The sequence below is a fragment of the Phaseolus vulgaris genome, chromosome 8, assembly GCF_000499845.2.
Source record: "Phaseolus vulgaris cultivar G19833 chromosome 8, P. vulgaris v2.0, whole genome shotgun sequence".
Taxonomy (NCBI): domain Eukaryota; kingdom Viridiplantae; phylum Streptophyta; class Magnoliopsida; order Fabales; family Fabaceae; genus Phaseolus; species Phaseolus vulgaris.
In genome coordinates this window covers 18,723,454-18,739,244 of record NC_023752.2, presented here as the reverse complement: position 1 = coordinate 18,739,244, position 15,791 = coordinate 18,723,454, and the positions used below count along the sequence as shown (strand labels likewise).

Sequence of the window (15,791 nt, the reverse complement as noted above, 5' to 3'; positions counted from 1 at the left end):
ATATTAAGAAAATTAAACTACATTCTGATTTGCAATATGTTCTCCTTAGCTAAACAAACTTATTTATTGTGGTTGAATAGTTTTTTCTTTTAAGGAGAAGTGAAACTATTTAGATAATTTGATAATTTTAGCACTATTGGACATGTTTCATTGACAAATTTCAATGGTAGACTATTATAAAAAAAAGGTGATTGTTAGTTACACTGATATATTACACATAAATTTGATTTAAGAAAGACTTTAATTTGATCTAAAAAAAATTTAACTGACATATTCTATTGAGAATTTTCTAAATTTTATTTGCCAACTAAATATAACTTCTTCTTATGAAGCTAGGAGGCCAAGATATAGGATTTGGGGCTACTTGGACACCATTTTCTCATTTAATCAGTTACTTTAAGGTAAAATGTTAACAAACCTGCATTTGTGCTACCCTATTGCCATCCCTAGTTTTAATGAATCAGTTCCATGGAGTAAATTTCATCCTCATACTATACGCAAAAGAACAAAATCATGTCAAAAGATTGTTAATGTTAGGGGAAACCACAAATTCAATCTAACAATTGAAAAAATTGGGGACATAAAGAGTGGTGTTGTAGATTTAAGGAGAATCAAACTCAACCACAATATGCATTAAAGCCAACTTTAACTATAAGCAACCTAAAATGAGGATGATTTTTTTGTGGTCATAGATAAGTGTCATATTTCAGTAATATTTCATATTAAAATACAAGTACTTAAGGATATTTATTGATAAAATAACTATAATTTAACCTCTAATTTATTAATTTAAACCTTTTTTCATATTTTGTGATTATAATATGAATAAGAATGATTTATTCCCAAATTTGTGTTAATTTCAAGATTCTAGGGGAAAATGAAGATGAAAGGGCTAAAGGAGAATAAACAAGATGAAAAGGGAAGGTTGGAATGCTCAAAACTCGCCCAAACATGCCTAGGCCATATGCACTCCAGAGGAACTCGCCCAAGCGACCCCAGACTCGTCCAAGCCAGAAGTTACTTAGTCTAAACCCAATTAGGTTAAATATGAGGTGTGAGACATAACCCTAAAGATAAATTGGGATAATAGAAGGAGATAGAAAAACCTAAAGGAGACAACCGTCAAGGAGAAACATCCTGGATCTTCTTTTCTTGCTTTCCATGCTTGTAATGACCAACATGAGCGACTAATTCTATCCTTTGGGACTGAGAGTAATCTGTTCAAACTCTTATGTATTGAGGTGATATTTAAACATAATATTTTGGTCTTAATTGATATTTGATATTGTCGTTTTATTCTCAACGCTTTTATCATGATTTTGATCATTAGATTTGATTAAAAAATACTTCTAAGCATTTGACCTAAATGATAATGCCTAACATATTTGAATGTTAGGAATATTTGAAATGTTAATTTCTATCTACATATGCTCGTAATGATAAGGACACTACAAAAAAATCATTAAATAGAAACCAATTTTAGAGACAAAAAATAATTAGTTGTTATATTGACTAACTTAGAGACCATTTTAGAGACTAAAAAAAAATTTGGTTTCTAAATTAGTTTTTGTTATTGTTAAATAGTTTCTAAATTGGTATTTAATTAGCTACCAAGGTTTTTGCTACCAAATTTAGAATATAAATAATTGGTAGTTAAACCTTGGTAGCTAATTAGATACCAATTTATAAACTATTTAACAATATTCGAAACTAATTTAGAAACCAAAAACTTTTTCAGTCTCTAAAATGGTCTCTATAATTTAGTCAATATAACAACTAATTATTTTTTGTCTTTAAAATTAGTTTCTATTTAATGATTTTCTTGTAGTGAGAGTTTTTATAAATATGCGAAGAATCGATATTTAGGAGACTAATAATTTTATATGTGATGAATCGATATAAATGAATTTTAGATAGACATCAATATCAATCAAAGATAGAATATTATTATGCTTTTCAAAATACAAAAGGGTGAGAATGATGAACCCCAATCTCAATTTTCCCAATTGAATCAAACAACTCTTTACTTTGCTTTATTTTACATTCTTGCAAGATCATACACAACAAACATCCAACAAAATTTTATATATTATTTTCTATTTAGTGAATATTATACTTGCGAATTCAACTGTTCCTTATGAGTTCGATATCCGTCCTTAGGAACAAATTTATTACTTTTGACACGATACATTTTCCGTAAAATAGTCATCACCACTCAATCCTATATTACCAGTTCAAAGAATGTATTTTATGTTAATCATGGTTGCACAAATTGCATGACACAAAATTCAAGTATCTTCACCTTTTTGGATAGGGTTGTTCAAACCAAAGTGAAGCTTGGAAAAAAATGTTCAGGTGAATGGAAAGGTAAATTTTTTGTTTTGACTAAAAGATCCAAAGTTATTGAATGTAGAATCTAAAGTTAAATTATATTATGGTTAGAGTGATATTCAATTTGAGGAGAATGCATATTTGGATTGGAAAAATAATCAAGTTCACATAAGCATAAAGACTGAAGAACAACATACAAAAGGAAAATGAAAGTAAAAGTATATAATCTGATTCTCAAATGCTCAAAACTAAGTCTTTGCTTGAAATTTATGAAAAATGTAGCTTTGAGGTTAATAAACCTTGTTGTTATGAAGAAGTTTCAATGCAAATAAAATGGAATAAGGGGAGTTGGCTATGGCTAACAAAAAATGATATTTGGGAACTCATTTCAATAATGAAGAACAAATGTATGATTGGTATAAAATGGGTGTATAGAACAAGGTTATACCTTGATGATTCTATTTACAAACATAAAACTTTACTGATTCTAAATAAATACTCTTAAATGGTTGGGGTTTATTATGGTGATACATTTGTGTTTATTGTTAAGTAAGAAAGAATTAAATTTATTGTTTCTCTGTAAATCCGTATGTATGAAAAGTGTTTTACTTGGTTGTCAAATCAACATTTTAAATTATGTTTTGGTAGAAGATATTTATATTGGGTAATTGATGAACATTATTTTATTTACACTTTAAAGTTTTAATAATAGAATATTGGATTGTAATCACGAATAAATTCACTCTTTTAATTGAGATTCATCTAATTGAGTTTATTTATGCTAATTTTTATATTTTTAGCTAGAGTAGATGGTCTGAAGGAATTGTCTACCTTTGCGAGTGAGCCCAATACATGAAAGCCTAAGTTGTTCCCTTGAATCAAAATGGAAAAAGAAATCTGAGTCAAAAGAATTTAGAGAATAAAATCTACAATATCTAATAAACAAAATTGGAAGCAAATCATTCGTGAAGATACGAAGAAACAAATTTGCAATTAAATAGGAAACAAAATGCAAAAATTCTGGAAAGTTTGAAACTTGTCTTAACAAAGATATATTTATCAGATTATTGCAGTAGAATAAACCTATAAAAAAGATACAAGCTTCATGAAGAATTCATCAAGCTTCAGAGTTTGACGGAGAACATTAGGGTTTTCTTAGTTTTTTATTTTCTTCGTAGTACTCCTTTCATTTTGCCTCCGTATGGAAGACTAAACTCTTTGGGGTTGATTCTATCATGATTTTGCAATAAATTTAGAATAGTTTCTATTCAATAAAGTTTTATTCTTAAATTCTTTATAACAGATTGTGTTTTACTGTTGGTCTTTTGAATATGGTTTATGTCAAAAGAATTATTTCTGAACGCTTGTTGAGAATTCGGTTCTTTTCCTTAACTAATTAGAGTTCTTGGTGAATTCACTTAGTCTTAATCAAACTTTTGTTTGCTTAATTCAAGAGGTAGAAGATAAACATCTCACAAGTAAACTTTGGAACTAGTGAGATACTAAATATATAAGTGAACCCTTGTTTTTATGATAAGATTTGTTGAATTTGATTGACGCTTGTTTGATTAAGTTTCTATCACGAAAATCAATATACAATAAAGTGAATCCAGAAGAAATTGAAATAGGAGAAGGGATTGAAGATTCTGATCCAAGGAACTCCACATTCATTCTCTATTGAAGAACAACTAAATCAAATTTCTCACTTTGCTACCGTAGTTGAATGAATTGTATTGTAGGTTGGTATTATGACTCAAAGAAATGAAACAGGCAAGAGGAGGAAGCTAATCCGTTGGCATTATTCCAGCTTAAAGCAAGGAATCTAGTTTTTTAATTGATCAACAACATTTACATTTACGATTAATATGAAAGTTTGAACAGACTAAGAAATTAAGAGATATACATTATAATTACCAGACTGACTTACTTTTATCTTAAAAGGGCCTACTACTATGACTATATTTAGCAAACTGAAACAAAAAATATAAGGTCACGTTAATTAATAAAGCAAATATGTAACATGAATACAAAAGGAGGAAAAACAAGAAAATGACAAAAACATCTTCAAAAGGTGGCAAAACACCTATTTATATTGTTTGCAATCAGAACTGAACACCCATCAAAGAGAACTCATTTCAGTTGCTGGTAACCAATTCAAATGCTGGGTGCTTTCTCATTGCTGGGAAATGCTGTAAAAGAATTGGTTGTAACTGTGCTTGATTCTCCTTTCTTAGAGCTCTTATTTTCTATCTTCCACTGATACTTGTAATGCTAACAGTATTGGTGGAAGAAAATCTATGACTTCCTTTAGATGACACTGAATTCAGCAAATTATGCCTCAGGATGAATGCAGGTTGATTTGGAGGTGGAAGAAATGCAACCTCACTGTTAAGCATAGAAATTACTGCAGCCATGGTGGGTCGGTCTATAGCAAGTTCTTGCACACATAGAAGTGCTATGTGAATGAACCTTAAAATATCTTTATTATGACTAGGATCATACACTTCTGGATCTATTAAAGAAGATATATTTCCTTCCCTCCACTGTATCCAGGCCTAAAATGAAAAGAAAAGTAAACATTTGGATGTTGAATGAACAAAAGGCAAAAGTTCCTGTAAATGAGAAATGATTTTCTAGACTTACAAATCCCAAGAGGCTAAGAACATGCTCATCATCATGAAAGCTTGAATTTCTTCTTCCACTTACAATCTCTAGTGCCAAAACACCAAAGCTAAAGACATCTGATTTCTCTGAAAATAGTCCTTGCATTGCATATTCGGGGGACATATAGCCACTGCATTCATATATAAAAGAATGATTCTCCAAGTATTGATATATATTATGGTGGACAGAAGAGCAGACTTACTATGTTCCAACAATTCTGTTAGTGTTGGCCTCATCTTCACTCCCTCCAAATATTCTTGCCATACCAAAGTCTGATATTTTTGGATTTAGTTCTTCATCAAGCAATATATTACTTGTCTTCAAATCTCTGTGTATGATTCTTAGTCTGGAATCCCTGTGAAGATAAAGCAATCCTCGAGCTATTCCTTCTATTATGCTACAGCGCTTCCTCCAATCTAGGAGTTTACTTTTTGATGGATCTGAAACATAAGGGTAGAGTTATACTTTTAAGAACACAGTATTAGAAGTTGAGTCATCTAAAGGCCCTGATTAGCATGCTTTCAAAGAAAACTCACTAGTTATTAAATGAATGTTTATAACTTGAACAATTGTGTCCTAAATAAATAAAAACAAAAATAGTATGGAATTGGTTATGAGAAAAACACTAGAGAAGGTATAAAACACTAACCAAAGATTAACACATCCAAGCTTTTATTTGGCAAGTACTCATATATCAACATCTTTTCGTCACCTCCAATACAACAGCCAAAAAGTCTTACAAGATTACGGTGTTGAAGCTTGGAAATGACCACTACTTCGTTCATGAATTCTTCTTGACCTTGCCCAGATGTTCTAGAAAGTCTTTTAACTGCTATTTCCTGTCCATCTTGCAGTTTCCCCTGCGAAAACAATATTAAGATGAGAACTGCAGAACTGATTCAAATATTATAACTTTGTTTAAAGGTACCTTGTACACAGGTCCAAAACCACCCTGCCCAAGTTTGTTGGACAGGTGGAAGTTGTTTGTGGCTGTTGCAAGCCTTTCAAAATCAAATAGTAACAGCTCCTGGAGTTTAACTTGTGACAGTTCTTCTATTACTTGGTGGCTTGGATGTTCTGGTGTTTCACCTTTTTTGTTCAATAATTGAAAAGCTTTGATGTTCCTTTTTCTTGCTGATTTGATTGAATGCCATATTTTGGCTGGTGTTACAAACATAACGTAAGCTTAATTAGGTCCTTTACCAGCCGGATGTAAAATTTATTATCAATTAATTCTGAAACAATACAAAGATAACATACCTGGGTGATTAGAAGTCCTCCACATGACATATGCAGAAGTAACTATGATGACTGTTACTACTGACACTGTAATTCCAGTGATCATTGCTGTGTTTGTCCCTTTATCTGTTATGTAGAAAAAAATAAATTTAAAATATGAGGAATCCAGTTCAAAGAAACAGTGTTTTAAATGTTTGAGCAGACCTAGCATACCATGTTCAAGATCAGAGTCAGCTACACGAACATATAAATCAAGTCCTCCCTCTGCCATTTGTTGTATGTCTATAAGATTCCCAGTCCAAGACATGCAACCGATTCCAACATCAAAAGAATAAGCAACACAAGAGCAATTCTCCAAGCATTGGCTTCTGCATTCAGTGTCAACAATAATCCCTTCTGGAAAATCGGGAACTTTAACCATTTGCAGTTTCGAAAAGCCATCTTCCTTTGCACTTACGTTTTGATCTCTGACCCTTTCACACTGCAAAGGTGTGCTCCTAACACATCCACTAGTCCAGTTTTGTCTATTCCATTCTTCTTTCTTCCTCGGCTCAAACCCTTTCAAACAATTGCATATTGGTGAGCTTTCTGCATTACAAATAGCGAATGACCCACATATTCCATAAACATCACAATCTGATTCTTGACTAGTCCATGTAATTTCCATCTCCTTCTTCTTATCATTCCACGATATTTGGTTATATTGGCCTCGCGAATTCAACATATACATAAAAATTTGTTGCGGACTTGCTACTGTGTAATAGAAATATGTATTTCCTTCCTCATCATCCCCAGCTTTGAAAGAATAAAGAAACGATGACATGGATATCCCTGTAAAGATCCCACCATTCCATGGACCACTGCGCCAGTATGGTCGAGTTTCATTCCAAATGAACACTTCAATTATATTTATGCGTCGAAGAACCCTGGAAGAAAAGCTCCCAACGGAGGGATTAGAAGGGCTTTTCCATGATGTAATTTCTACTTTCGTACCTGTTCTTACATTGGTTGAAGTTTTCATACCGGGCAATAACGTATTTGAAGGGTGCTCAAAACTATCCCACAAGATGATTCCCCTTGTGGTTTCAGTGAGGACTAGCTTACCAGAATCTAAAAGCTGGGCACTTGTATTGGATGATGTCGTTGACACATTTGTTGACCAAATCACTTGATTCTGACCATTCAACACCACAAGATTCCCATCTTCAGATATGGTGACAACACCAGAAGAATCACTCAGTGGTTGGTTTCTGTTAGCCACCCATGTGACAGGGAATTTGCTTTTCCACCAAATTCCCACATAACGATTGGTAGAATTTTGAGGGGTGAAGAAGCCCAAGGTGAAGTTGCCACCAGTGGAGGTTATAGTTTCATTGTCCTTGATGAACTGAGATGAGTTGATGGTGTCTGTGGCAGTACCAAAATCCAAAGCACAACAACACAGTATGAACAAAACAACGAACATGTTGTTTGCACGGCTTCTGAAATCCATTACTACGAACCAAATGGCCACTGTAAGATTTGACAGTGTCCCTTTGAAGTCAACGGTTTGTGCCATGCAAATGTTTATACATCTTTCATTCAGTTTCCTTGATAGAAAAAGTGAATAGAATAAACAGGCTTCACAATCACATCTTTCATTTCACTCTCTCCTTCTATTGTTTCTTCTTTCACAAAATTTACATACCTCGTCAAATCTGTGAGGAATATTTCTGTAGTCAAATTTGACTTGGTAGGTTGCTCACGTAATTTTACTAAACTAGTATTAGTTGTCTAATTCTTTATTAAAACTATACCTTTATATTAGTTTTCAAGGTAGTTGCTATCCAATAATTTACTTTTATAGTTGCCAATATCTTAAAAGTTTCATCATATCTTGAGGAATGGAGACTTCCCTTAATTCACCTTAGTCTTGTCCTCAATTTTCGGTCTTTTCGTCATATTGTTCATTCTCTCTTCTTGATACAGTACCACGTTCAAGTTATTTTTAAGGGTTAAAGTATTGACTGTTCATGATACAATTTTCATTATTTCCCTTCTAAGAGAGGGTTGTCTATTTACAGGTTTGAATCCTAGGATGTACGAACTGACAGACATGGTCCAATGAAATCCAATTAGTAGATGATCATGGTTTCCATGTAATTATCGTATGATGATTGTTTAATAATGTTGCTAACTGATTTGGGGAACATGACATAGAATAGCCGGAGGCTAACTAGTCGAGTACCTACATGTATAATTGAATTTCAGTAAAACTAAAGATATCTCACAAAAAATCTATTTGAAACACAATTATTATTACTCAACAATTTGATTTAGATTTTTTTTCAAATATTTAATAAATTAAAATTTTGTAAATATGAATAAATTTATTTGTGAAAAAAAATCTAAGTTACTCTAAGAATAACTTTGGAAAGCTTATTCTATCTTATATTTTATTTTTTCTGTTAAAGGTGAAATACTTATTCGAACTATTATATTAAAATTAAACAAAGGATTAATATGTAGTTTTAAAGCTACTTGAAGAGATGCTTTATGTAGCCCTTTAATTTCAATTTATAAAATAATAATAATAATTTTTCCTTGATTTTTAAAATAAGAATTTCATGGAAATATCAAAGTTTAATTTATAGTACTAAAATCAAAATTTTAATGTTTATTTAATTACAATTTTAATAATATTTTGAAAAAGTAAACTAGAAAGCAATAAAATAATAATTTTATGTTTTAAAATAATAATAATAATAATAATAATAATAATAATAATAATAATAATAGTATTGTAATTGACAATTCTATCTTAGATTTTACTTTGAATAAAGTAATTTAACAGTGTTTTAGAATAAATAATTGTAGTAATAAAGTTAATCGATTATATACTATTTTAAATCTCACCAGATCAATTTAATTGATCAAACAAAAGATGTAATGAATTATGTTTTAGAAATATTTTAAAACATTTTTTTTTCTAAAATATTTTAAGTCGTTTGTAATGGTTGTGTGTTGGTTTTATGATTATCTTTATGTGAAAGACTCTAATAACATTTATACAGAAAGCTAACACATCTAAACATATGTATCCATCTTCAAATTTATTCTTTATTATCAAAACATCATATTTTGAGGCTTGAGGTTCTTCAATTCAATACTTTTATATTCAGGCTATTAATGCAAATATTTTCTAAAAGTACAAAATCAGTTCTCCAATATTTAGAGTCAGTTGTTAGCTTGAAATTGAAGTTTTATTTACTAAATCAATGGATTAAAAAATAATTAGATTGAGAAACTCATCATTATTTCTTCTTAGACTACTATCCTTTTCAAGTGATGTTTTTTTTATAATTTTTGTTGGTTCTTTTGATAGGATTTCATAAGGGATTCAGTTGAGATTTATTAAGGTTCGAGATCTTGGTTTTTGTCTTGTCTTTTTTATTTTTCTAGTATGTGTTGTAAGAATTAGGAAAATATTGGATTAACTTCGTCAAGTTGGCTAAGTAACTCAATGTGTCTTTTTTACGACAACAAATCAATATAATCCTTCATATTTTTCCCCCTTTTCTCTTTATCTCACAACTAGAAAATTAATAAATAAAAACTAATTTTAAAGATAAAAATAATTAATTATTACATTTACTAAATTAGATATTATTTTATAAACTAAGAAAATATTGGAATATAAAGTAGTTTGTATTATTAATAAAAATTTATAAATTAGTTTCTAAATTGGTATCTAATTAGTTATCAATGTTTTAACCATTAAATTTATAATAATTGATAACTAAAATCTTGAAAACTAATTAAATACCAATTTAAAAATTAATTTAATTTTTCATTAATAATATTTTAGATATCGATACCAGTAATTTTATTGAGATTTGTTGTGATTATTAAATATTTTATTGAGATGGTTAGACTGGTGAGGTAGTGTTATTTACATAGCTTAATCGTTATTAGGAGGAGTATTGACATTCATATTATTGAAAATATATAGAAAATATTTATAATTTGAACTTATATAAGTTTTTAGGATATTTTTTTTTTGTTATGTTTCAAATTTTAAATATGGGTTAGATAAAGAAAGAGATATTATGTTGTTGTTTATTTAAGAAGTTAAAATTAAAAAAATTGTTATTATTTGATTCTTTTAGCTACATTTTCGTTTAATAGATAGAGTGAGTGATAAATGTCAAATCTTTTTAATTTTCATATCAAATTAGACATGAAAAATGAATGGATTATATGTAAAATATCTTAAAAAAGATGTATTTTTCTAAGAAATGATTGATCCAAAAGGAGATAAAGGAATGTAAAAATTGAAAAAAACTTGTAGAAAAATGAAAAGTTTTTAAAAACTTAAATTATATGTAGGAGGAAACTATTGTTTTAAGGTTGTACCGACCAGGTCATCGGTTGTGATGACGTGTCTGGCACGTGACCATGTGGGGCGTGCTCAACAGAACACGTGGACAAGGGAGAGATGAATGGTTCAGGAGTGAGCATAGTCGTCGACTCATGGAAGTGGCGTGCTGCAATGAACATAGCTGGTTGTCGCCGGGTTTGTGTGACATCGACGTGTTAGACAATGGGAGATCGAGTGGTCAGACGTCGTCTATGGGGGCACATCGCCGGATCTTCCAGGAAACCTAGTTAAAACCGTTGGAGGCTCAGAAGAGTAGTTTCCAGCGAGTGATTCCAGTAAGATGGTTGTTGCACCAGCGTGGGGAACGAAGGTCGAGTAAGCTGGGGGGAACACCTTGCTCATCGGCGACGGGACTCCCAGAGTGGACATTCATTGGTGGCAAGGCTTCCCCAGCTAGAACGTGTACGGTGTAGCAATGGGGAGGGTGACACTCACGACAAGGATATCACAAAGATGATGCACTTTGTTGCATCCGGTACTCGCCTTGTCATGTGGTGTTTCACAGCGTAGTATGTGCTAGATTACTCTTTGAATAAGAAACTTAGCCGCACGACTGGTTATTACACAGAAATAACGCTCAAGTTACCCCAACCCAGATGACGATACGTGTAGGGTTGGATGCTACCTGTTACCCCAACCCGGATGATGACACGTGTAGGGTTGGATGCAATATGGAAACGAAGCTCAAGTTATCCTAGCTCAGATGATGACACATGTAGGGCTGGGTGCTACCTGCTACCCCAGCCCAGATGGTGACACGTGCAGGGTTGGATGCGAGCCACGCGTCCAAAGCGTAACTGCCTGGAGAGAGAAAAAACCTAGCTATAAAGGTAAACTTAACAGAATTTGCAGAGGTACGTTTTTCATTACGGCTGATTGCTTTGGGTTGAGGGCACTTTAGTACGGTTCTGCAGAGTATATTTTTCTCTCATTTTTTGGGTGTTCTTGTCACTGACTTGATTGTCGGAGCGCCACCGGCCGCAGAGGCGCCACCTTGTGTTTTTCAGGTTCTCAGAGAGGCTATCTGTGGTGTGGACTTGAAGGGCACGTGGTGTCAAGCTGGTGAGGGAGAACGTGACGAGGCAACGCTCTTGCGCTAGGTCAACCGGTAGGAACAAAGGTGTAAAAACAATTCAACTACATCTATTGCCAAAAATCCAATTTGAGCATGCAGCTTTTGACGTGGTGGCTGGTCATTGGGTAAGAGGGGTGGTGTGGCTAGGAAATTAGGTGAAAGGGGGGGTGTGGTAACGTTAAATTTGGTGGGCCGAGTAGGGTTGGCTATTGAATTAGGTGAAAGGGGCTGTGAGGTAACATTGATTGTTGTGGGCAGGGTTGGTGCGGCTACTGAAGTAGGTGAGAGGGAGTTTGAATTAGAGTTATGTTTAGTGGGCAGAGAGATGCGACTTGAGTTTGAGTTTGAAAAGTGCAAGGGTGGGGGTCCTTTGTAGCCTCGAAGTAACGAAACGTGGAAGACGGGGTGGATCTTCGAAGTGGCTGGCAGTCGGAGTTCATACGCCACCGCGCCGATACGGCGGAGGATTTCAAACGGTCCAAAGTAGCGCGGCGCGAGCTTATGTGAAACGCGACGTTCCACGGATTGTTGTCGATACGGTTGGAGGCGGAGCCATACCCATTCGCCGATGTTGAAGGACACGTTCGAGCGGTGTCGGTCAGCATTGTCCCGCATGCGTTGGCGTGTGCACTGGAGATGCTTCTTCAATTCGTGTAAGATGACGGTGTGTTGGTGGAGGAGCTCGGTCACGGTGGTCCCGGAGCGTGGGGTATGGAGCAAATCCAAAGTGGATGGTGGTGGACGACCGTAAAGCGCCGTGAAGGGTGATGTTCCTATGGCTGAATGATGAGATGTGTTGTACCACAGTTCCGCAAGGTGAAGGAAGCGATATCACGAGGTCGGGTGGTCACTGGTAAAACAACGAAGGTATGCTTCTAAGCCTCTGTTTATCACTTCTATTTGGCCATCTGTCTTGGGGTGGTATGATGAACTGAACTTGAGGGTTGTGCCTTATGCTTGAAACAGGGTTTTTTAGAATTTGCTAATGAAAATGGGGTCTCGGTCAGACACAATGGATTTTAGAATCCCATGAAGGCAACATATTTCGCTTGAGAATCGTCGTGCAATACTCTCAGCTGTGTAGTGGGTTGGAAGCGCAAGAAAGTGGGCGTATTTTGTGAGTCGGTCACAGATGACCCAATGACGGTGTGACCCGCGGATGAAGGTAGGTGTGTAATAAAATCCATGGATAAGTCTTCCCACACTTGATCTGGTATTGGGAGAGGTTGTATTAACCCCTGAATTTTCTTTGGTAGGTACTTGTTGCGTTGACATGGAGAGCACTGTTGTATGAAGGTTTTAACGTCCCTCATCCATCCTGGCCAGTAGAAGGACGCGGCCACTCGTGCCAATGTGGATGTTAAACCTGAGTGACTTGCGGTAGGAGATTCATGGCATTCTTGGAGAACCTGTTGGCGAAAATTGTCGGCCTCTAGAAGAAAAATTTTGTTGCGAAAAAATAACAGTCCTTTGCGTGTGTGGAATAGGGATGGTGAAGGTTGGTTGTGAGTGTACTGCTGTATTACTTGGAAGCCGTCACTGGTGGCGAAGTAATGTTGGAGGGTTTGGAAGATGGTCGGCATGGGAGAAGAGATGGACAAAAACACTGATTTGGGTGTCGATTCTTGGCGGGAAAGAGCATCAGCTACAACATTTGTTTTTCCAGGTTTGTATACTATCTTAAAATCATATCCTTGTAGCTTGGCAGTCCACTTTTGCTGTTCTGGGGTTTGGATTGTTTGGGATAACAGGGTGTTGAGGCTTTTTTGGTCAGTGAAAATGGTGAAATGTGTACCAAGTAAATACTGACGCCACTTTTTAATTGCTTCTGTAATTGCATGCATTTCTCAGACATAAACTGATGCGGATTGGAGGCGGGGACACATTTTTTTGCTGAAGAAAGCTATGGGATGGTTGGCTTGGCTGAGGACGGCCCCTACAGCTACAGCAGAGGCATTTGTTTCCACTGTGAAGGGTTGTTGGAAGTCTGGAAGGCGTAGTGTAGGAATTTTTGCCATGTGTGCTTGTAATATTTGAAAGGCCTCTTGTGCCGCTGATGTCCATGTAAATTGTTTGTGTTGTAATAAATCGGTGAGCGGAGAGGCGAGAGTGGCGTAGTGGTGAACGAATTTTCTATAAAAACCCGTAAGGTCGAGGAAAGCACGTAAATCTGTGAGTGAACGTGGTTGTGGCCAACTTGTGATTGCTTGAATTTTGTCTGGGTCTGGTGCGACACCTATAGATGAAATAAGGTGACCCAAATAGCTAACTTGGGTGGTAGCGAAGCTGCATTTAGATAGCTTAGCAAAGAAATGATGTTGTGCCAATAATTGCAAAATAAGCTCTAAATGAGTTAGGTGGTCCTGAAGTGTGGGACTGTAGACCAAAATATCATCAAAAAAGACAAGAACAAACCGTCTAAGATAAGGCCTAAGTAGATCATTCATTGCTGCTTGAAAAGTTGATGGTGCATTTGTCAAGCCGAAAGGCATCACTAGGAATTCATAGTGACCATCCATTGTTCTGAAAGCTGTTTTGTGAGTATCTATGGGGGTGAGGTGAATTTGGTGGTATCCAGAGTATAAGTCAATCTTAGTGAAAACAATAGTCGAACCCAATTCATCTAGCAATTCATCAATGGTGGGAATGGGGAAGCGGTCACAGATTGTGGCTGCATTTAAGGCTTTATAGTCCATACAAAAACACCATGTACCATCTTTTTTTTAAATCAAAAGAACTGGGGAGGAGAAGGGGCTAGTGCTTGGTTTGATAATGCCTTCGTGAAGCATTGTTTGAATAAGGGTAGAGATGGTGGATTTTTGTGAGTGAGGGTAGCGATATGGTTTAACATTAATGGGTGATGTGTGAGAGAGGAGTGGTATGTGGTGGTCATGGGGCCGTGGAGGTGGTAGACCTCGAGGAATTTGAAAAATGGTTTGATGTTGAAGAAGGATGGATTGTATTGAAAATGGAAGAGAGAATAACGGAGAGGATGGTGTTTGTATGTTGATTTCTAGAGGGAGGGTGGAATCTGATGGTGAGTCAATGGATAAAAGATGGATGGATGCCATGGCTTTTGTGGAAAGGAGTTGGCAGAACTGATGATAGGTAGCTGGGGTTGGTGTGGTGGGTGTGCTGGCTTTTAGAGTGATTTGTTGGTTGAGATGGGTGAAGGCTATGCTGGGGATAGAGAAATCAGCTATAATTGGGCCTAAAGTGCGCAACCAATCGATCCCTAAAACAACATCTTCTCCTTCTATGGGAAGGAGGTAAAGAGGAATTGTGAAGGTAGTGTTTTGGAGAGCGATATTAACTGAGGGACAAATGCCCTGACACGTGATAAAAGCTCCATTTCCAACCATGACGGTAAATAGGGGACTGGGTGAGATGGGTAGGTGAAGGTGATGGGCAATGCGAAGCTGTAAAATATTGTGGGAGCTACCAAAATCTATTAGGACTGTGACTGGGAGGTTGTTGATGAGACCCGTGAATTTAAGGGTTTTTGGTGAGAGGGTACCGTTTAGAGCATGTGGTGACAGGTGGAAATGGATCATGTCATATGTAGGTGTGAATTCTAGGGTTTCTTCCGCGGAGGCCGAGGGACAGTCAGGGTTGTCTAGGAGTAAAAGAAATCTGGAGCTAGAACATTTGTGGCCTGGGTAAAAATTTTCATCGCAGTTATAACATAAACCTAATACTCTCTTTTCCTGAAGTTGTGCAGCTGTGAGACGTTTAATGGGTAAGGTAGGGGTGGGTGGTAGGTTATGGGGTACAACAGGGTGATTGAGATTGGTTTGGGTAGTCGTGGTTGTTGGAGGAAGGTGTGGGTGACGTGAGTTATTGGTGGTGTGGTGCTGAACATTTGTAAGGTTTGGGGAACGAAAGGGTTTAGGTTTGGAGCCTCTGATTTTATCTTCGATGAGTTTGGCAAGGCCAATAGCCTGGAAAATGGAATAGGGATTAAGTATAGCAAGTTCCCTTCGGATTTCGGGATGGAGGCCTGAAGTGAAACAATTCAGAATGGTTTCTGGGGACAAACCTTGGACACAGTTACATATTTTT

The 15,791-nt window shown here is 35.5% G+C and overlaps 1 protein-coding gene across 1 annotated transcript; it reads right to left on the bottom strand.

Annotated features, from left to right (window-relative positions):
- Window positions 1-4,302: 4,302 nt before the first annotated feature.
- On the bottom strand, window positions 4,303-7,933 carry LOC137825548 (G-type lectin S-receptor-like serine/threonine-protein kinase At1g11300). The gene is made up of 7 exons (XM_068631240.1): window positions 6,448-7,933; window positions 6,256-6,360; window positions 5,924-6,156; window positions 5,645-5,855; window positions 5,198-5,435; window positions 4,975-5,125; window positions 4,303-4,886 (listed from the first exon to the last, which is right to left on the bottom strand). Exons 1-7 carry the CDS (start codon window positions 7,790-7,792, stop codon window positions 4,578-4,580), a joined length of 2,592 nt encoding a protein of 863 aa, XP_068487341.1. The 5' UTR covers window positions 7,793-7,933; the 3' UTR covers window positions 4,303-4,577.
- Window positions 7,934-15,791: the final 7,858 nt, after the last annotated feature.